This window comes from Rhinoderma darwinii, chromosome 8 (genome assembly GCF_050947455.1).
Source record: "Rhinoderma darwinii isolate aRhiDar2 chromosome 8, aRhiDar2.hap1, whole genome shotgun sequence".
In the NCBI taxonomy this organism is placed as follows: Eukaryota; Metazoa; Chordata; class Amphibia; order Anura; family Rhinodermatidae; genus Rhinoderma; species Rhinoderma darwinii.
The window spans coordinates 67,625,778-67,649,670 of record NC_134694.1 but is presented as its reverse complement, the minus strand read 5'-3'; the positions used below and the strand labels follow the sequence as shown (position 1 = coordinate 67,649,670).

Here is a 23,893-nt window from a genome sequence, read left to right as displayed (position 1 = left end):
GATAAAATTATTTATTTTCTGTGTCACCATATTCTGAGAGCCATAATTTTATATTTTTCCGTCAAAAAAGCGGTGTAAGGGCTTGTTTTTTGCAGGACGGGTTGTAGTTTTTATTGGTATTATTTTGGGGTACATGCGACTTTTTGATCACTTTTTATTCTATATTTTGTGAGGGTTGATGACCAAAAAAAAGTGATTCTGACATAGTTTTTTAATTATTTTTTTTTGCGGTGTTCACCGTGCGGGAAAAATAATATTATAGTTTTATAGGTTGGGTCGTTACGAACGCGGTGATACCAAATATGTGTACTTTTTTTAACATTTTCATTTTTTTCCTAGAATAAAAGACTTATTATAGGAAAAAAAGCATTATTTCTTTTTGTAACTTTTATAACTTGTTTTTACATTTTTATAAAACTTTTTTATTACTTTATTTTTTACTTGTTTTACTTGAAGCCTGGCAGCACTGATCGCTGCTATAATACATTACACTACCTAGGTAGTGTAACGTATTATAAACTGTCAGTGTGACGCTGAGAGTCACACTGACAGGAAGCTTATGAGAACCAGCATCTGGCTGGTTCTCATAGGCTGCTGTGCATGGCAGACCCGGGGGCCGTTATATGGCCCCCGGTTCTGCCTTTTAACCGACTGCAGCACCAGCAATCGGTCCCCGGGAAAGTTTGTTGTAGCAACAAACTTTCCAGTTTGTTATAGCAACAAACTTTCCAGTTCGTTGCTACAACACACTTTCCCTGCGATCACATGACCGGGACCTGAACTAATCAGGTCCCGATCATATCTCCGGGAACAGAGGTAGGTGATAACAGCGCGATCCGGGTGTCAGCGCTACTCTGAGACACCCGGATCGTGCTTTTAACACCCACCGTGAATTCACGTCGGCACTGCACAGAGCCCAGCAAGTGCCGACGTGAATATACAGTGGGCGGTCGGGAAGCGGTTAAAACAAAAAAATAAACAGGTAAATTGGACATACACTGAAACTTTGGTGGAAACCAGAATCCACATCTTTTAATAAATGGTCTGATCTCTTTTATTGTCATCCACTTAGTCAGCCTGGGATTGAAATGTGAACCTCTAATATTTCACCTGTGGCCATCTTAGCATAACCTGTATCCGCAATTTGATTTTCTTTTTTTATTCTAATAATGATAATATTAATTAAAAGGTAAAATAAAGCCTAGTACATGGTCAAATAAAGCACAGAACCTTTACACAGCGAGGGGCAGATTAAGATGGTCAATCTAGGCAAAAAATCTGATGGGGCAAAACTTTGGACTCCAGGGCAGAATTAATTCACACCTCAGAACGGACACCAAACTTAATTCAAACCTCAAACTTTACCCCAAAATTAATTCAGACCTCGGACTGGACCCCGAAATTAAATCAAACCTAATTTGGTTTGATTTGCATCAAATTCAATAGATAACGGCCAGCACTCGGCCCGCATGTTTCTCTGGGCGTTGTAGCAACTGCTATGGTTGCTACAGTGGTAGTGAGCAGGTATAATTGTGTGGGTAGCCATCCCTTGGCCCACTGAGCACCGGCCCATCTGGCATTTGCCAGAACTGACAGATGGCCAGTCCAGTCCTGCTATACACACACACTGCATACTCTTTAAACACACACTGCACACACTACACACATACTATACACACACACCCACACTACACACGTACTATACACACACACTACATACACTACACACATCCTATACACCATACCTCCCAACCATCCCAGATTCAGAGGGACAGTCCCGGATTCCTGGCGGTGTCCCCGGCAGCAACCTAAACAACAACCTCACACCAATAATGGCGTATACTGGCGTACACACACTACATACACTACACACATCCTATACACCATACCTCCCAACCATCCCAGATTCAGAGGGACAGTCCCGGATTCCTGGCGGTGTCCCCGGCAGCCGTTGGTACGTTTGACGTCAACTGTATCTGCGCCCTCAGGTTGCAGATACCGTAGAACCCAATGCTGAAGCAGGGAACCGTCATCTCCCTGCTTTAGCATTAGTAGAGAGAACTCCCTGGACACAGTGCTACTTATATGGACAGTGATGTCAGGGGCTCCTCCTAGAGCGGAATCCATGGCCACAGCATTGCCATGGGGGCAGATATGGGGCATTATACTGTATGGGGCAGCTATGGGGGCATTATATTGTATTGGGGAAGCTATAGGGGCATTATACTGTATAGGGCATCTGTGGGGGAATTATACTGTATGGGGTATTATACTGTATAAGGGCATCTATATTGTATGGGGAAGCTATGGGGGCATTATGCTGTATGGGTCAGCTATGGGGGCATTATGCTGTACGGGGAAGCTATGGGGCATTATACTGTATGGTGGCAGCCACGGGGGCATTATACTGTATGGGGGCAGCTATGGGGGCATTATACTGTATGGGGCAGCTATGGGCATTATGCCGTATGGGGGAATTTGTTTGGCATTATACTGCATGGGGGAATCTGTGTGGGCATTATACTGTATGGGGGCATCTATTTTGGCTTTACACTGTATGGGTGTATCTATGGGGGTATTATACTGAATGGTGGCAGCTATGGGGGCATTATACTTTATGGTGCCTGCTAGAGGGCATTATACCGCGTGGGGACAGCTAGAGGGCATTATACTGTGTGAGAGGCACTATGGGAGCATGATACTGTGTGGGCTGAACCAGGTCTGTATGGGCAGAAATTGGCAAGATTAGAGGCATGGCTTAAAAGAAAAAAAGATTATCCCTCTTTGCGATACGTGGCTTAAAAGGAAAAAAAGGTTGTTCCTCTTTGCGATACTTGAAAGTTGGGAGGTTTGCTATTCACACACACACACTACACACATACTATACACACCCACACACTAGACACACACGCATATATACACACACACACACACACACACACACACACACACGTGCACACACACACACACACACACACACTCACACCAGTTGTAACTCTCCTACTTGTGATATTTGGGTGCATATGACCATGATGCCAATAGAGGTCCTGCACCCCTCCTAGTTAAGGCTTTGTTATGATTTTTGAAAAAAAACTTGGTTTATTCGCTTTTATCAAAATGGCAAGGTGGTCGGCTATTCATAATGTAAATAAGATTCAGAACTATGAATTTATTTTTAGATTTCTTTCCATAAATTTCAGCAGCTGGCTTGTTCAATTTTGTAATTGTTCGTTCTGGTTGCAGAATCCTTGTTTATTGCTCCGTATTCATTGAGCAGAGTTCACATCATCTCAGAAGGCATCTGATGTTTTGATTTGAGCATCATGTCCCCAGCTTCCATGCTAAAACATGTTCCAAGTCATTCAATACAACCACCTTAAAATATCCAAAAACTGTGCAAATTGGGATGTTCCAACTCCTATATTTACTACAAATATTAATATGACTGTTTTGTTGAAGCACACCTACATGAGGCACTGTGCGGACTCTGTTATGGGGCACTTCGACTGGCACGGTTTAGAGGTGTACTGCAAGATGCAGGAATAAAAGGTCTTCATTTCTAAGCACATAAATAGAACAGAAATGTACAAACATATAGCAATGTTTAAATCGCAATGGGCACTTCTTTATCATCACCAAATTTTACGGCCTTGCATTTACCCCCTATAAACCCAGCCCTACTGTTCTAGCTTAGTCAGTGAAATAAGAAGGCTCAATGGACTAACTGAAGAAATAATTGCAAAACATGTGTCCATATTTATGTTCTGTCAACACCTGAAATATATGCCAAATATTTCATACCTTTGGAAATACATTGCATACAATGTATACAGCAGAGCAATTTATTCAGTGGTGGAAACAATTCACCGGATTCTCATATCTGCATTTATTTTACTATTCTATTTGGCATTTTAAATAGCAAATGTTTCACAAGAAACAAGATTAGGTTTTCTATATGTAACTATCAATTATCCATAGTCATCTCCCCGTTCACTGTCTGGTTGGCTCATACTGTAATTCTTGGGAATAACTAAATACTGGGAAAATCTGGAAAAGGATAGCTATAGGTGAAGTCTTTCTGGCCAACCGGAATCTCTACAGGATGTTACCATAAACCCATTAACTACCCTAGCTAATTTTGGCAAAATATTTTGCGCTATAGAGCAATATTTATTTGCCATAGTTTTGGATCATACAATTCAGAAAGAACAGTGGCCAGGTACCCAACTTCCCTGCTCACTAGCCACAAAGGCTTTAAGAGAACTTTGAGTCAGCAATTCTTGTAAAATTGTATCTTGGTACATTTGAATCCAACTCAAGGAATCCATGAGAAGGCTGCACCTAACATAAATCAGAAAGGGACATGTTGTCATAGGTAACACAGCCTTAATGTTTTAGGCCTGTAACTTTAAGTGATCTCTTAACTTTGAAGTAAGACAATTAAAAGAACTGAACTCACTGGGCCAGATGAACTACTGTGTCAGGGTCTAGAAAGTGTCAAAAATGCACAAAATTTTGTTGCAAATTGGTGCAGTTTTGATGGTTGCACCATACTAGACACTTTTTAAAAGTGTTGCAGAAAGAGGTTGTGATTTATCTTAAAAATGCCAATGTAAAATTGTGCCAAAAAAACGGACACAAAATAAGACAAATCAAAAGTGATAAGGAAGAGAAAAGTGCCTAACAGGTCATGCAAAATGCACCATAATGATCATGCAGCATGTACCATTGTGATACATTTGGCACATTTTGTGGATGCCTGGTCTAAGTTTACACTGTCTGACTGTTTGCCAGCATTAGTAATTGTGGGCCATTGTGTTTTGTGCTAAATGCTTGGAGGTAATATTTTATCTGCAATATCTGAAATAAACATAGAATACATTTTTTTTTTTTTTATAAATGTAGTACATTTTTTAATCATATTTTTATCTAGTATTATTACCCTTTAGGAGGAATGTTTCTGCCATTACAGCATGATTGGTCATATATGTGTGTGAGTGTGTGCTTCTGGGCTAGTGAAATTGCTGAGCTATGAGCCACAAAGGACAGAAAGTGTTAACATAAGATAAAAACATCATGGAATCAGCAATCTGTTCTACTTCAAAGTGATACTTTATTTTTGTGTACAAATAAATACAAGGTTTATTAATGAACATGTTGATGACCAAATCCAGCAGTTATTCCATAAAATATCTTCCAATTAACTCAGCTTCAGCACGGCTTTAACCATTTCGCCGATGCCATCAAATATCTCATGTATTGGGCTGTTACACATAAAGGCGCAGGTTGTGACCAGTTTATTTTTTGCATCTATGTGAACTTCATTGACCAGTTTGTTGACATGTTTACAACCAAGATCTTTAATGGCTCCTGCTGTCCCGGCATGTGGCCACCTGCCGAATAGACAAATAACATCAAATTACAATGTTGATAGGCAATGACAAAAGGAATTCATATAAATTTCGGGCTATGCACCAGAACAAAGCACTGCTTTACTTGTCTGTACCCCACTGTCTATTGTAATTCTTACAATGTTATACTGCAATACTGTGGTAAGTAAAGCGCTGCAGAAGCTAAAAGCGAAATGTGTATATATATATATATATATATATATATATATATATATATATATATATATATATATATATATATATACATATATAGTATACAAATTGTACCAGTTGTTACAAGTATGGGAATACAACAAATTTCTATGTTTTTACTGCTTATCAACTGCTAATTAAAAGTAATCATTAAAAAAAAATTTTTTTTATTGTATTTTATTTTTTTATTCATTTATATATTTTTACTAATTTTCTTGTCTCATTAGGGAGCTTATGTTTAACTGTTTGGCTTTGTAAATTGTAATAATTGCAATAATGTAAAGTAGGCCCTAATGGGCATCGTTACTGGAAAGCCCCGAGGGCTTTGTTAGGCCCTGGTATGACTTTATGAAGCTCTGTTCACATTTGCGTCTGACTCCCCATTCAGAGCGTCCGTCACAGATTTCATCAAATTTAAAGGGATAAATAGTGCTTCATGCAGATCTATTTTTCCCTTAAAAACAACTGACACCTTACCAAAACCCAGCAAACCCCATTGTAAGCCAATGGGGGTCTATCGGGCAGCGGTGGTATTCATTGTACGACAGAAGCCACTATGGAAGTTTTACATAATTTTTTCTATGAAGGGGTTAACTGTTTCAACAGTGTATCGTCATAGAATATATGGTAATATGAAAATATAATGGATATTTTTTGTTATATTCACTAACATTTCACATTCTGTATCCGAGCCAACAGTGACTTCACATCCAGGTAGAATCTTTGCAGCCAACACAGGTGAGATGCAACACAAGCCAATGGGTTTCTTTGCAGCATGAAATCCTTTAATAGTGTCTTCAATGGGTTTTATTACTGAGCAGTCTTTTCCTTCAACTGCCCAAGTAGAAAGATTTTTAGCAACTCCAAATCCTCCTGGTAGAGGTAAGAAAGAAAAGTGAGAATGTAAGAATTCCCCTGAGTATAACATGTATTCTGCTTAGGCCCCATGCACACGAACGTGCTTTTGCGGCCGCAATTCCCCCCGAAAATCCACAGGAGAATTGCGGCCCCATTAATTTCTAATGGCCCATGCACACGACCGTGGTTTCCACGGTCCGTGCATGGCCCAGGAGCCTGGACCGCAGAAAGAAGGGACATGTCTTATTACGGCCATGTTCTGCGGTCCACGCTCATAGAAAATAATAGTGCCATGTGCACGGCCCGCGATTTGCGGGCGGCTCGCGGTTGACAGTCCGCGGCCGGCCAATCCGAAAATCACGGCCGTGTACATGGCTACGGTCGTGTGCATGAGGCCTTACTGTTCTTAGAACTATAAGCCTATCGTACCTGGTATGATGATCGCATCAAATTCACTGACTTTTAGATCTTTAAGGTCTTTAATGTTTCCTCTTGCAATGCGAGCACTCTCTGTAAGCACATTGCGCTTCTCCTCAGAGGGCTGTCCTTTTACATGGTCCACCACATGCATTTGGTCTATGTTGGGTGCGAACACCACATACTGTGGAAGGAAAATGGAGAAAGATCTCTCAATATAGCACGAATACGGAATTTTTATAATTATATACCAATAAAATCTAGTAAGCACTACGTCATAATATAGGAGGCTATGAGAAATCCCTTGACAAGAATTGTAGGTGTATGCTGCCTTTTAGTTGTATGCTAACAGAGACAACTAAGTTCTCTTCCTCAGGCATTGTGTGGTACAGAAAGTATCATGTTACAATATTTACTGCTTAAGTGGACAGGCAAAAAAATATTAAATTAATTTGACAGGTGTAAAAGAAATAATTTATTTTCGACAGTCTGTCTAAATCACCTGCCGTGGGCACCAAGAGAGCTTGCTCTGCCCCTGGTGAGAGCACATGGATGATGCAGATAATTGACATTATTTGTAGATATGACATCAAAAGAAATGTTTTTACCCATGATCATATTGTTTACGTAAGTGTACAAGATTCGCATAGTGGGGACCATTTGCATATTTAACCCGTTAGCGACCACAAATAAGCCTTTTCACAGCAGGTCACTAACAGGCCTTAGGCATACCTCCCAACCGTCCCGGATCCGGCGGGACAGTCCCGGTTTCTAACCGTTGTCCCGCCGTTCCGGGCGGTCTGCAAAATGTCCCGCTGGGCGCTGCAGCTATATCAAAACAGCTGATCGCTGCTGACAGGCGCCCTGCATGCCAGACGACTGCAGCAGCGATCAAAAGAAGGCAGGAGTCTTGTGGCGGTGTTCTCACTGGTGTCGATGCTGGCACGGGAGTGGACCAGTCCAGTCACCTGACCTGTCATCTGACCTCACCGGTCAGGTGACTGGAATGGTCCACTCCCGGGCTGGCATCGACACCAGTGAGAATGCCGCCGCAAGACTCCTGCCTTCCTTCTTCTGACGGTGAGTGAAAGCAGAGCGGAGAGTGGCAGCAGTAGGGCCGGCTACCTCTTATAAGGGGGTTGTGTTGCGCTACCTACAGGGGGGCTGTGTGTGGAGCTATCTACAGGGGGCTGTGTCTGGCGCTATATACATGTGGGCTGTGTTTGGCGCTATGTAAGGAGGGCTGTGTGGAGCAATCTACAGGGGGGCTATGTGTGGAGCTATGTACAGGGGGCAGTGTGGAGCAATCTACAGGGGGGCTGTGTGTGGAGCTACCTACAGGGGGGCTGTGTGTGGAGCTACCTACAGGGGGGCTGTGTGTGGCGCTACCTACAGGGGGGGCTGTGTGTGGCGCTACCTACAGGGGTGCTGTGTGTGGCGCTATCTACAGGGGTGCTGTGTTTGGCGCTTTCTACAGGGGTGCTGTGTGTGGCGCTTTGTACAGGGGTGCTGTGTGTGGCGCTATGTACAGGGGTGCTGTGTGGAGCTATCTACAGGGGGCCTGTGTGGAGCTATCTACAGGGGGACTATGTGTGGAGCTATCTACAGGGGGGCCGTGTCTGGCAATATGTACAGGGGAGCTGTGTGGAGCAATCTACAGGGGGACTGTGCCTGGTGCTATGTACATGGGGGCTGTGTGTGGCGCTATCTACAGGGGGGCTGTGTGTGGAGCTATCTACAGGGGGCTGTATCTGGCGCTATGTACAGGGGGGCAGTGTGGAGCCATCTACAGCGGGGCTGTATCCGGAGCTATCTACAGGGGGGCTGTGTCCGGAGCTATCTACAGGGGGGCTGTGTCCGGAGCTATCTACAGGGGGGCTGTGTCCGGAGCTATCTACAGGGGGGCTGCGTGTGGAGCTATCTACAGGGGGGGCTGCGTCCGGAGCTATCTACAGGGGGGCTGCGTCCGGAGCTATCTACAGGGGGGCTGTGTCCGGAGCTATCTACAGGGGGGCTGTGTCCGGAGCTATCTACAGGGGGGCTGCGTGTGGAGCTATCTACAGGGGGGCTGCGTGTGGAGCTATCTACAGGGGGGCTGCGTCCGGAGCTATCTACAGGGGGGCTGCGTGTGGAGCTATCTACAGGGGGGCTGCGTGTGGAGCTATCTACAGGGGGGCTGCGTGTGAAGCTATCTACAGGGGGCTGCGTGTGAAGCTATGTACAGGGGGGCTGTGTCTGGCGCTATGTACAGGGGGCTGTGTCTGGCGCTATGTACAGGGGGCTGTGTCTGGCGCTATGTACAGGGGGCTGTGTCTGGCGCTATGTACAGGGGGGCTGTGTCTAGCGCTATGTACAGGGGGGCTGTGTGTGTAGCGATCTACAGGGGGCTGTGTGTGTAGCGATCTACAGGGGGCTGTGTGTGGAGCGATCTACAGGGGGGCTGTGTGTGGAGCGATCTACAGGGGGGCTGTGTGTGGAGCGATCTACAGGGGGGCTGTGTGTGGAGCGATCTACAGGGGGGCTGTGTGTGGAGCGATCTACAGGGGGGCTGTGTGTGGAGCGATCTACAGGGGGGCTGTGTGTGGAGCGATCTACAGGGGGGCTGTGTGTGGAGCTATCTACAGGGGGGCTGTGTGTGGAGCTATCTACAGGGGGGCTGTGTCTGGAGCTATCTACAGGGGGGCTGTGTGTGGAGCAATCTACAAAAAAAAATCCCCATCATGTAACTCTGCTACCTGTCAATTGACTTTCATTGTTCTCAGCCTTTTGGTTTGTCCTGCTGCTGCCGCCGTGATGAGCAAATGTTATACCCAAGATAGGAAAAGTAACACAAAGACGACATAACCGGATCCATAATATCTGTAATATCCAGACAGTCTAGAGATCCGCAGTGACAATGTGCGCGTGTTATTTTCAGAAGGATCTGGCTGTGATTTGATGTGTTGATGCGGGATATTGGGCGTGATTAGGGGGCGTGGCTTAAAATTTCCCTCTTTTCCGAATTCAAAAGTTGGGAGGTATGCCTTAAAAATAAATAAAAATACACATATATGGTATCGACGCAATTGTAATGACCTGAAAAATGAAAAATATGTAATTTCAACCACAAAGTAAACGCCAGAAAAACTTTTTTTTTTCCATTGCCCCGCCAAAAAATAATAAAAGTTAATCAATAAGTCCCATGTACCCTGAAACGGTACCAATGAAAACGACATCTCGTCCCGGAAATTAAAAAAAAGAAAGCCCACATATGGACACAACGATGGAAAAATACAAAAGTTACAGCTCTTGGAAAGGGGCGATGCAAGAACAAATAATTTTAGTTCAAAAGTTTTTTCATTGTGCAAAAGTAGTAAAACATAAAAAACCTCTACATTTGTGGTATAAAAGTTCCTCAAAAATATATATACCCCAAAATCACGCCGTTGAAAAACATAAGGGAAAAATAAGAAAGTTGGCAAAACAAACAAAAATGCTTGCTCATTTAGGGGGAGTTCACACAGAGTTTTTTTTACAAGTTTTTTGACGCGGAAACCGCGCCAAAAACAACCGTAAAGGCCTCCCATTGATTTCAATGGGAGGCGGAGGCGTTTTTTTCCCGCGAGCGGAAAAACGGGCTAGCGGGAAAAAGAAGGAACATGCCCTATCTTCGGGCGTTTACACCTCTGACCTCCCGTTGACATCAATCGGAGGCAGAGAAAGCGTATTTCGTGGCGTTTTATACCTGCGGCTTTCAATGGCCACGGGCGAAAAACACCACGAAAATCGGCATGCAGGCAGAGGAAAATCTGCCTCAAAATTCCAAACTGAATTTTGAGGCAGATTTTCCTCCTGCAAAAAACTCAGTGTGAACCCAGCCTAAGGGCTTATTCAGACGAACGTGATATACGTCCGTGCAACGCGCGTGATTTTCACGCGCCTCGCACGGACCTATGTTAGTCTATGGGGCCGTGCAGACAGTCAGTGATTTTTGCGCAGCGTGAGTCAGCTGCGTAAAACTCACGAATGTCCTATATTTGTGCGTTTTTCGCGCATGACGCACCCATTGAAGTCAATGGGTGTGTGAAAATCACGCGCACTACACGGAAGCACTTTCGTGGGACCCACGTGATTCGCGCAACAGCAGTAAAATGTATGATTGAGAACAGAAAAGCACCACATGCTTTTCTGTATACAGTGTGTCATAATGATGGCCGGTTTCACACATAGTGTAAACACTGCGGAATTTCTACAATCGAATTCTGTGCAGAAATTCTGCAGCATTTACAGTAGCAGCAAAGTGGATGAGATTTTGAAAATCTCATGTCCACGCAGCCCAAAAATGCAGTGAAAATGTTAATAAATTGACCTACAGTGTGGAATTTAAATCCGCAAAATGTAAATTTATGCTGTGTTTTAGTTGCTTTACGGTTGCAGGTTTTCCACACTGAATTCAATGGGGATGCAAAACCCGCAACAGAAAGTCAAGTGTTGCAAATCGCAACTCAGGAGAAAAAAAAAAGTATATATTTACCCAGGACTCACCGCGTCTTCATCCAGTCTGACCTCCTGGGATGACGTTTCAGCCCATGTGACTGCTGCAGCCAATGAAAGGCTGCAGTGTTCACATGGGCTGCAGCATCACCCAGGGATGTGGGATCAGACAACAAAGGACGGACACGTCACCATGACAATGGCTAGGGTTAGTATGATTTCCGTAGCGAAAGTTACGCCCAATAAACCGAACCACGATTTTTCCGACGGCATTCCCTGCGGGGTTCGGGGCGGGTACACTGTGCAGTTAGATGCAGTTTATCTGCCTTGAACACACTGTGTGTATTCCTACCCTACAACCGCACCTATTTCTGCATCAAAATTTAAAAACTGCACCTAAAAACGCTTTAAAAAAATGATTTGTTTTGATGCAGATTTTCTGCACCTAATTGCACAACGTGTGCTTGTAGCCAATAACGACAACATAAAATATATATTTTTAAATATATTTCAAGGTGGAGCACTTGTGAATGTCGAAAAAATGTAAGTGAAGATATCTGCAAAATGTTAGGGTATGTGCACACGACCTATTTTCAGACGTAATGGAGGCGTTTTACGCCTCAAATTACGCCTGAAAAGACGGCTCCAATACGTCGGCAAACATCTGCCCATTGCTTGCATTGGGTCTTACGATGTTCTGCGCAGACGAGCTGTCATTTTACGTGTCGCTGTCAAAAGACGGCGTGTAAAATTACGCCTGAGTCAAAGAAGTGCAGGACACTTCTTGGGACGTAATTGGAGCCGTTTTTCATTGACTCCATTGAAAAACAGCTCCAATTACGTCCTTAATGGACGCCGCGAAAAACGCGTGCACTTCGCCTGAAAACAGCTCCGTAATTTCAGACGTCTTTTGCGTGGCCGTGTGAACATACCCTTAGGCTGAGTTCACACGTCGCAGATTTCAGCGCAGATTTTACACTTTCAATGCGCAGATTTTACACTTTCTGTGTCAAAACCGCGCTACAGTAGTCAAAACTATGAATGAAAGAAGAAAAGCACCACGTGCTTTTCTGTTTACAAACATAAAAACAGTGTCATAATGATGGCGGCTGCGCGAAAATCACGCAGCCATGCATCATATGCTCATGACACACAGAGCTTTTGTGGACCTTTTGCGCGCGCAAAACGCACACGCTCGTGTGAATCCGGCCTTAGGATGCAGTCGCTGCAGATTTTGTTGCAGAAATTTCTACGACTGAGGCCTGAATTACACGAGCGTGTGCGTTTTGCGCACGCAAAAAACGCGGCGTTTTGCGTGCGCAAAAGGCACTTAACAGCTGCGTGTGTCATCAGTGTATGATGCGCGGCTGCGAGATTTTCTCGCAGCCGCCATCATTTTGACACTCCGTTTGGATGTTTGTAAACAGAAAAGCACGTGGTGCTATTCTGTTTACATTCAGAGAATGACAGCTGTTGCGCGAACCACGCAGTTCGCACGGAATTGCTTCCGTGCGACCTGCGTCGTTTTCACGCACCCATTGACTTCAATGGGTGCGTGATGCATGAAAAACGGGGAAATATAGAACATGTCGGGAGTTTTACGCAGCGGACTCACGCTTCGCAAAACTCACGGACTGTCTGCACTGGCCCATAGACTTGTATAGGTCCGTGCGACCCGCGTGAAAAGCACGCGCGTCGCACGGACGTATATCACGGTCATGTAAATGATGCCTGAAAATGAGTTCTAATCATCTGAATGGAGTAGTTACTCAGTGAGCACACAGATTTCTGCAACCTCTATTCAGATAAATAAAACAATTTTCAGTCGCAGAAATTTCTGCAACACAATCTTCAGCCTGTGACTGCACCATAGGCCGGGTTTCCCATGGGTCCGATAGACTGTGTCAAAACTGCGCAGCGTATCCGACTTTGAACCTGCAGAACTTCTTTCCGAAAAACAACAACACATAGCGGTTTTTCGAACTGAATTTCCTGCAGCGCTGGGGAATAAAAAAAAAAAAAAACAACTTTCATACTTACCCCCTCCCTATTTTATAGTCCGGCCTCCTAAGATGATATTGCAGGCCATGTGATACTGCAGCCTGTGATTGGCTGCAGCAGCCACACGGGATGAAACTTCATCCCAGGAGGCCGGACTACAGGAATAAGGAGAGAGTTCTGGGTAAATATGATGGATTTTTTTTCTGAGTTGCGATCTTTGCGGCAGAATCGTTGCGATTCCGAAACAAAAGTCGCAACACTTGGCTTTCTGTTGCGGGGTTTGCATCCTCATTAAATTCAATGGAGAAGAAAAACACACAGAAAATCAATGAAAACGCAGCATAAATAGACATGCTGCGGATTGAAATTTATTACGCTGCCTTTTTTTCTGCAGCGTGGGCATGAGATTTTATAAATCTCATTCACTTTGCTGCTCCTGTCAACGCTGCAGAATTTCCGCACAGAATTCCGTTGTGGAAATTCCACAGTGTTTACGCTACGTGGGAACTCGGCCTTAAGGAACTTGAAGAGGAACTGTCAGATCTCCTGACATGTCTGTTCTAGTACACACTTGTATTCCCCATGAATAACAATTCTGGAGCATCTTTTCTTAGAAATCTGCTTTGTGCTGTTCCTCTATTTTTCTTCCTGGAAATGTCTGAATACATTGACAGCTGGTTGTTACCATGGTGTTGTCAATAAGGCGTGTCCCTACTAAGTCTGACATTGTCCAATCAGTGATGAGATTGTTAGGGGGACGTAGGGACACGCTATATTGACGAGGGGGAACGGTAACGTGCAATTGTCACTTTACAGAGGAACAGCACAACGCAGAGTTGTAAGGGCGGGTTCACACATGGCGGAATTTCACTTAAATTCCGCTGCGGACACTCCGCAGCGTTAATCCGCAGCGGAGCCGTTTCTCCATTGACTTTCACTTTAATTTAGCAGTGTTCGTTTACACGATGCGTACAATTCCGCTGCGGAGCATAGGCTGCGGAGCGGAATTTGGTGTCCGCAGCATGCTCTGTCTGTTGCGGAGCAGTGGCGGACTCATGGCGGAATTTCTCCATTGACTTCAATGGAGATTCAAAGTTCCGCAATGAAGTCCGCAGCTGTCATGCACATGTCATGTGTGCTGCGGATGCGTCTTGCTTTTTTAACTTGACATTTCTTCATTCTGGCTGGACCTATGTATTTCTAGGTCTACAGCCAGACTGAGGAAGTCAATGGGGCTCCCGTAATGACGGGAGCGTTGCTAGGAGACGTCAGTAAATAGTCACTGTCCAGGGTGCTGAAAGAGTTAAGCGATCGGCAGTAACTGTTTCTGCACCCGGGACAGTGACTACCGATCTCAATATACATGTATCTGTAAAAAAATATATAAGTTCATACTTACCGAGAACTCCCTGGGTCTGTCTCCAGTCCGGCCTCCCAGGATGACGATTCAGTGTAAGTGACGGCTGCAGCCAATCACAGGCCAAGCACAGGCTGCAGCGGTCACATGGACTGGCGCGTCATCCAGGGAGGTCGGGCTGGATGCCGAAAGAGGGACGCGTCACCAAGACAACGGCCGGTAAGTATGAAAGTCGTTTACTTTCACTAGGGAAAGTGCTGTCCCTTCTCTCTATCCTGCACTGATAGGGAGAAGGGAAGCACTTTTCCCGCAGTCCGCAGCAGCTAGTCCGCATCAATGTACTGCACATTTTGTGCAGATCCGCAGCAGAATCTGCAACGCAGATTCTGTGCGGCATGGATGCGGACAGTTGCGGAGGAATTCCGCCATGTGTGGTCATGCCCTAAGAAAAGACGCTCCAGAATTGTTATTTCATACGGAATACAAGTATTTACGAAGACAGACGCGTCAGGGGAGATGACAGGCTCTCATTAAGTAAACATTTATGCTAATGGGAGAATTAGACGTCCATTAAAGGGGCTGTCCAGTTAGAACTGCTACCAATTCAAAGCAAACCTAAACTAGAAAACCGGTTTACTAACCCCTCACAGTATATGTATATGGGGATCCATTATGTTTATATGGAGATGTCAATGCCTTCATGTATAAATGCAGTTTAAGGCCGGATTTACACAAGCGTGTGAGTTTTGCGCGCGCAAAAGGTACTTAACAGCTCCGTGTGTCAGCCGCGTATGATGCGTGATTATCGCGCAGCCGCCATTATTATGACACTCTGTTTGTATGTTTGTAAGCAGAAAAGCACGTGGTGCTTTTCCGTTTTCATTCATATTTTTTACTGCTGTTGCACGAATCACGCGCGTCACACGGAAGTGCTTCCGTGTGCTGCGCGTGATTTTCACTCACATATTGACTTCAATGGGTGCGTGATGCGCGAACAACGCACAAATATAGGACATGTCGTGAGATTTACGCAGCGGACACACGCTGTGTGAAACTCACGGACAGTCTGCACTGCCCCATAGACTAACATAGGTCCGTGCGAGGCGCGTGAAAATCACCCGCGTTGCACGGACGTATTATATGTTCGTCTGAATAAGCCCTAAGGGTATGTTCACACGGCCAAATTTCAGACGTATACGAGGCGTATTATGCCTCGTTTTACGTCTGAAAATACGGCTCCAATACGTCGGCAAACATCTGCCCATTCATTTGAATGGGTTTGCCGACGTACTGTGCAGACGACCTGTTATTTACGCGTCGTCGTTTGACAGCTGTCAAACGACGACGCGTAAAAATACAGCCTCGTCAGGGTATGTTGAGGGTATGTTCACACGTAGTCAACAAAAACGTCTGAAAATCCAGAGCTGTTTTCATGGGAAAACAGACCCTGTTTTTCAGACGTTTTTTTACCAACTCGCATTTTTCGCGGCGTTTTTCGCACCGTTTTTTACGTCCGTTTTTGGAGCTGTTTTCATTGGAGTCTATGAGAAAACAGCTCCAAAAACGTCCAAAGAAGTGTCCTGCACTTCTTTTGACGAGGCTGTATTTTTACGCGTCGTCGTTTGACAGCTGTCAAACGACGACGCGTAAATAACAGGTCGTCTGCACAGTACGTCGGCAAACCCATTCAAATGAATGGTCAGATGTTTGCCGACGTATTGGAGCCGTATTTTCAGATAATACGCCTGGTCTACGTCTGAAAATAGGTCGTGTGAACATACCCTGAGTGAAATGCTGACGTATGCCAAAGCAGTGTCCTGAGAATACCTATTATCATTCCATTCTATCTCTATATCATGTGTATAGAATAACCCACAGTAATCATTATTATTATATTGAATGCCTTTTTTTGTATTCATTGAACATTAGCACATGGCTTCTCCTAAGACAGGAAATGCAACCACAATGACTTTCCTCTGACTGTTGCATAAGAGACATTAACGTATTGTATGTTAGTTGTTGCCCCAAATCTCAACCCTGCTAAAGTATATAACTCCTTCTTACCTGTGCCCCACCTCTGCTCAGGTGTACAAACACTGCAGAGGACTCGTGGATTTCGCTACCGTCATACACCCCACATCCAGAAAGGATCACTGCCACCTTCTTAGTCATGTTGCATGCAGGTTAATGGAGCGCTCAGGTAGACCAGGAAGAGCAGTGTTTGCAGGTGAGAGAGAACTGTTGAGCACGGGGCAGACGCCTGGACTTTTATACCCACAGAAAAGGTCTGCCCTCCCTTTGTGTCTTACTGAAGAGGAAATAGCAATAGCACTTCCACTGTAATCATACACTTATTTCAAGGCGGGGAATTTCCCAAGATGACTGGGTTGACTAAGGAACCAGACGGTTCAGTAAAGTGAAGGCGTCACCACACTGGTTTAGTTATTCTGACAGAATATTATTAGCACTTTACACTTATTTCTACACTCCAGCACTTTAAATGCAATGACGCCTGGATCAGTACTCTAGTTCTTACTTTAGTTACAATGCGAAGTAGTATGGGAACTAAAAAAAAAGCTATTTCTGTTGATTTTATTATATTTTTATATAAGTTAATGCGGCACTGTCACCTTCGTTTGTATAACAGTGCAGGTGCACTGTGCCTTTAGACCAAACATTATAGAAAAACATTTGAGCCGGTTTTGTAAAATAATATTAAAAGCAATACAGAAGACTCAATAGCAGTCTGTTGTATTCATGAGCTTGGTGCTGCTGTCGTTGCTGTCGCTGGGAGACACACTATCGAGTCTTGTGTGACGGTAGCCTCTCTATACACACTTATACAGAGGCTGCCACCGCTCAGTCCATGCAAGACAATCCCTTTAAAGCTCAGACATACGCACCCATGTTTTTTGGATCCGTAATACAGTGCCTATAGGCTGCCCTACCCTAACTGCATGTGCCTCTGATTTTATATGGATGCGCACAGATATTTTTTTTTCTTTAATTCATGAGAATCAGGGTGAACAAATCACGGCATATCTCCATTGCATGACATTTTATTGGGATGTTCTCCTCTAGAAGCATTGCAGCATGGTGGCATATGGAGTGCCTACAGGGTCAAAATATGAGCACATACCATAGCGACTCCATGTGTCACCATACAGGGTCCATGCACATGGCAATTAAATCTTTTATCTGTTTTATAATCCACTTTGTCCACGTGTAAAAACAAGAAAGTTGACAAAATCCAACATTGACCATTAATTTGGTTTTAAGTGGTTTTTGTTTCTATATTTATAACATAGGAAAAAATACTATTCTTTAAAGTTGTGTCCCCAGACAATGAAATATCTTACCAACAGACTAAACTACCCCCTGCGTATCTCAAACTGTGTTTCTATAACAGAGGAGTAATCACAAGGAAATTTGCAAACCGAAAACACGCTATTCCCATTGAATGTCTCAAAACATAGTGTTACGTATGGCCACCTTAAAACATATGGCTATTTTCTGCCTCCACAATTTACTGCAGTATATATTACATTCCGCACTAAGGGGGTTGTCTGGAGAGATAAAATTGATGGCTTATCCTCAGGATAGGCCATTAATATCGGATCAGGGTGGGTTAGAATCTCAGCAACCCCGCTGATCAGCTATTTTGAAGGATCCGCGGTGCTCGTGGAAACACTTGTTTCCCTTCATGGCTCACGCTATATCACAGCCTTCTCCTATTCAAGGGAAATGGGAGAAAGATCTAATACTGAGAACCGCCACTACAAGTGTGTCCGCGTTTGACAGTATGGAACATTGAAAACAATGAAGAGGAAGTAGCACTCACACAAGCACTGCTGACCCTTCAAAACAGCTGATTTGTGGTGCTCGGACACCCACTCATAAATATTGATGGCCTATTGTGAGGATAGGCAATCAATTTTAACCCCTTTAAAAGGATAAGAGATATCACCACAAATGGAAAACGTTCTACAGTTTAAATCAACACTATGAACACCTTAGGATCCACCTATATGCGCTCGTTGGCTATCCCATTCCAAAAGAATGGGCGGTAATATGGAGTTGGGTCCCTTTTTGCAGCTATAACAGTCTTCACTCTTCTGGCAAGGCTTTCCACTAGATTTTGTGTGTCTGTGGGAATTTGATCCCATTTAGCCAAAAGCAAAGATATAGAAAAAGACTTTGGAGAGCGGCTGTATTGAAATGCAGTCAAATTAGCATGCAAATGGAACCGTACACACATGTGTGAGGAGAGCCAGGCACCTAGCTCCCCTCCGATCCTCGTTTACTTTAAATATCGCTCCCCTGGTCACTCTTTCAGTAATGCAGCAGGCAGAATCATCAGCCAAAGTAAAAGGGGGATTTTAATAACATTTGAATATAAAAACAAATAAAAAATGTCAAAACATTCCACGCGTATCGGGGCATCCCCTTCATCATGAATCATTAGCTATCACATACTAGCACGTTTAAATATCCACTTTCCCCTTATTCCCGCCACCCCTACTCGGAAGTGATGTAAATCTGCAACCCCTCTATGTTGCGATTCAGCCTCTGACATCTAACTCCTCCCACAGCAAATGACACAAAACCTGAAGCCGCTCTATCTATGCTCCCATGTCTGCTTTCTCACAAGGGAAGTGACTCATAATTTGAACCCTATCCACAGCCACACCTCCTACAGGAAGTGACACATGACCTCAAACAACACTATCGCCACTTCTACATCTCCCTTCTCACATCGGAAGTGATGCCTAATCTAAAAAAGCCCTCTCCACAACCACACCTCCCGCAGGAAGTGACACGTAACCTGAAACTGCTCTATCTTTACTGCAATATTAGAGAGCACCATCTATAACCACACATATGCTTACTCCTTCGTAACTACTACACACCATCATTTATAACTTTCATACTCTGAGACCTTCACCCAATTATTTAGAAATCAAAGGTGGACTACCTAAAAATTATATAAACTAACAAACCCTCCCCTAATTTCTCATACTCCAAGAAAATAATCTATACATTTCCATACCTATTTTCTAAAAAAAAAAATCATCATATATATTTATAGTGTATTAGAATAGCTATCAGGCTTCATGCCTTCAAGTCCCCTAGTGGGACAAAAAAAGTTAAAAGAAAGTTAATAAAAATGTTGTAAAAAAGTAAAAAAATTAAAGTTTCAAGTTAAAAAAACAATAACTACTTTTTTTCCCATAAGAAGACTTTTATTATAGGAAAAAACTAAAAACATTAAAAAAAAGTACACATATTTGGTATCGCCACATCTGTAACGACCCAAACTATAAAAATATCATGTTATTTTTCCCGCACGGTGAACACCGTAAAAAAATAAAGTAAAAAACAATTCTAGAATCGCTGTTTTTTGGTCACCACCCCTCCCAAAACAGAATAAAAAGTGATCAAAATGTTGCATGTACCCAAAAATTGTACGAATAAAAACTACAGCCCGTTCTGCAAAAAACAAGCCCTCCCACCCACAGCTTTTTTGACGGAAAAATAAAAAACTTATGACTCTCAGAATATGGTGATACAATAAAATAAATGATTTAAAAAAAAAAGTGATTTTATTGTGCAAACACTGTGAAATATATAAAAAAAAACTATATACATATAGTATTGCCATAATCGTATCGTCCCGCAGAATAAAGTAAATATGTCATTTATAGCGCACAGTGAACGCCGTCAAAAAAAGGATAAAAAAACATTGCCAGAATTGCTGGGTTTTGGTCACCTTGCTTGCCAAAAAATGGAATAAAAAGTGATAAAAAAATAGCATGTACCCCAAAATGGTACCAATGAAAACTACAGATTATCCCGCAACAAATAAGCCCTCACACAGCTCCAGTGGTGAAAAAATAAAAAAGTTCTGGCGACACAAAATGTGCAGAGCGTTCCAAAAGGGGGAAAAGATTGGGCACCATTTATCAGTGCGACACCGGCCACACATCTGCGGATTATTATTTATTTACCGCATTATTATAGACTCTTATTATGCCCTGATGTACTCTTCCCAGCTTACATATGCCCCCACATTATAAACTGAAATACCAGTGAAACCCCGAACAGAACAACTACCAAGCAAAATCCACGCTCCAAAAGCCAAATGACGCTCCCTACCTTCTTAACCCCTACAGCGTGCCTAGACAGCAGTTTACATCCACATATATAGCATCACCATACCCGGGAGAACCCCCTTAACAGTTTAAGAGATATTTATCTGCAGTGGCACAAACTGGGCACCACATATTGGGCACTACAATGGCATATCAGTGGAAAATTGCAATTTTCACTTTGCACCATCCGCTGAGCGTTCATTTCTAATTTAAAAAAATCCTGTGGGGTTAAAATGTTCACTACACCCCTTAAAAATTCCTTGAGTGGTGCAGTTTCCAAAATAGAGGTCTCTACTTGGTGGTTTGTTTTACTATTTGACCTCCGAGCCCTGCAATTTTGGCCCAATGCTGCCCAAAAATCACGAATCACCAAAATAGGCCTCAAATGCGCATTTGCTCTTTCACTCCTAAGCCCTGTCATATGTCCATGCAAATGATAAATGCAAATGATAAATGCCTTGAGGGTGTAGTTTCCAAAATGGAGTAACTTCTCAGGGGTTTCTACTGTACTGGTACCTCAGGGGCTCTGCAAATGCCGCATTGCGCCTAAAAACCAATCAAGCAAAGTCTGCATGCCAATTAGCGTTCCTGCCATTCTAATGTGACACGGCACTGAAAACTATTCCAGCAAAATCAGAAATCCAAAATCCAAATGGCGCTCCTTCTCTTCTGAGCCCTGCCGTGTGTTCAAACAGAAGTTTATGACCACATATGGGGTATTACCATACTCGGGAGAATTTGCTTTACAAGTGTTGGGGGGCTTTTTCTCCTTTATTCCTTGTGTAAATGAAAAAAATTAAATTTTAATTTTCACTGCCTAATTCCAATAAATTCAGCTAAAAAACAGTGAGGTCTAAATGCTTACTATACCACTAGATAAATTCCTTGAGGGGTGTAGTTTCCCAAACGGAGTTACTTTTGGGGGGTTTCCACTGTTTTGGTCCCTCTAGTGCGTTGCAAACGCGATATAGCACATAAAAACAATTCCAGCAAAATCTGCTCTCCAAAATCCAAAATGGCGCTCCTTCCCTTCTGAGCCCTGCCGTGGGTCTAAACAGCAGTTTATTACCACATGTGGGATATTTTTCTGGAATTTTTATTTCATTTTTACAGACTAATTCAAATACATTTAGTAAAAAAACTGTGTGGTTAAAATGCTAACTATACCCCTAGATACATTCCTTGATGGTCGTAGTTACCTAAATGGGGTAACTTTTGGGGGTTTCCATGGTTTTGGCACTACAAGACTTCTTCAAACCTCACATGGTGCCTAATATATATTCTAAAAAAAAAAAAGAGGCCCCAGAATCCACTAGGTGCTCCTTTGTTCTGAGGCCTGTGCTTCAGTCAATTACCACACTAGGGCCACATGTGGGTTATTTCTAATAACTGCAGAATCTGGGCAATAAATATTGAGTTGCATTTCTTGCGTAAAACCTTCTGTGTTAAAGAAAAAAATGTACTACAAATGAATTTTGTAAAAAAATGATTTGTAAATTTCACCTCGACCTTGCTTTCAATTCCTGTGAAACGCTTGAAGGGTTAAAACACTTTCTGAATGCTGTTTTGAATACTTTGAGGGGTGTAGTTTTTAAAATGGGGTGTTTATTGGGTTTTCAAATATATGGGCCCCCTCAAAGCCATTTCATAACTGAACTGGTTCCTGAAAATATAGCCTTTTGACATTTTCTTGAAAATGTGAGAAATTGCTGTTAAAGTTATAAGCCTTGTAACGTCCTAGAAAAATAATAGGAAGTTCAAAAAACGATGCAAAAATAAAGTTGACATGAAAAAAACAATCTCAGAATTGCTTGGATAGGTAAAAGCATTCCAAAGTTATTACCACATAAAGTGACACGTGTCAGATTTGAAAAAATGGGGCTGGTCCTGAAGGCCAAAATGAGCTTGGTCCTGAAGGGTTTAAATGAATAAATTACAAGTTATTCTGAATCTTTTGTTACAAATCTATTTATTCATCTGCTTTGCTCCCCCTGCTGTATAAGATGCTGCATGCAGATTGGTCTGCATTTTCAATGTGACAGATTCCCTTTAATAATAGTTAGAACTGTCTTGGACTTTCCTAACATATATTTAAGACTTCCTTAAAAATTTCAGTAGCAATTAAGTATAATTATAATATATCTCGGCACAGTCAGTAATTTCTGCCAATGACATAACACATTCTGCACTTTTTCCAAATCTTTTCTCTGTGCTCTATCATTAATATTTGTCAGGTCTATGATTAATATTTAAACTTCTAGGTTAATATTGTACCTCACTATCAGTAGGAATTCCCCAATGAATCTACAAATTGTTGATTTCCTTATTGAAACTCCATTGATAAAAACATATGAGTTCCGTTCTTAACTGTAAACTATAATGTGCTGCATTTAATGATGTCATAAGGATTGAAAAAATAGTGGTGACATCATCATTAGTAATGATCAACATTCATGAGAAGAAATATAGAAGATTCTAGTCTGTCCTTATATCATTTTTATTTTCATCTTTTATACTTAGCTCTAAGTCTAAAAACACTCTCACTAGACTCTGTCACTCTCTGCTATGATGCTTAAAACCCAAACATGCACTGACATCTGCTCCATGCAAATATATCAAATGCTTCACATACAAGTATAAAATTGTCACGAACACAGGGTATGTGGACCCACTAGGCCGCTCCGCCGTAGCGTAGAGGCAGCTGGCCTAGTTACAGTCTATGCAAGAGTCTATAACAGTTCGTAGCACAAGGGTACCTGAAATAGTCCAGGCAGTGGCCAAGGCTTCAGCACAGATGGAGGTGGGTGCAGCAGGTTGTGCCAGACGTGGAGGATAACACTGGATGTGACAGATGACACTGGATGTGGCAGATGACACTGGACGTGATGGATGACACTGGTGCAGTAGGACACGACTCCAACACTAACAGGCTCAGGAACAAGGACACAGCGCAGATACGGGATACAGGTAGCAGAGCACGGGTAACAACAGGAACAGGGTAATACTAAGGGACCATTTGCAAGACTGACATG

The 23,893-nt window shown here is 43.0% G+C and overlaps 1 protein-coding gene across 2 annotated transcripts; it reads right to left on the bottom strand.

Annotated features, from left to right (window-relative positions):
- Positions 1-5,104: 5,104 nt before the first annotated feature.
- Positions 5,105-16,981, bottom strand: LOC142658705 (glutamine amidotransferase-like class 1 domain-containing protein 3, mitochondrial). Of its 2 annotated transcripts, none has more exons than XM_075834310.1 (4): positions 13,924-14,007; positions 6,891-7,062; positions 6,275-6,476; positions 5,105-5,393 (listed from the first exon to the last, which is right to left on the bottom strand). In XM_075834310.1, exons 1-4 carry the CDS (start codon positions 13,954-13,956, stop codon positions 5,201-5,203), a joined length of 600 nt encoding a protein of 199 aa, XP_075690425.1. In that variant the 5' UTR covers positions 13,957-14,007; the 3' UTR covers positions 5,105-5,200. The 2 variants fall into 2 exon arrangements, with proteins under 2 accessions (XP_075690425.1, XP_075690426.1); XM_075834311.1 differs by lacking the exon at positions 13,924-14,007 and adding an exon at positions 16,774-16,981 and having other exon boundaries at positions 5,117-5,393.
- Positions 16,982-23,893: the final 6,912 nt, after the last annotated feature.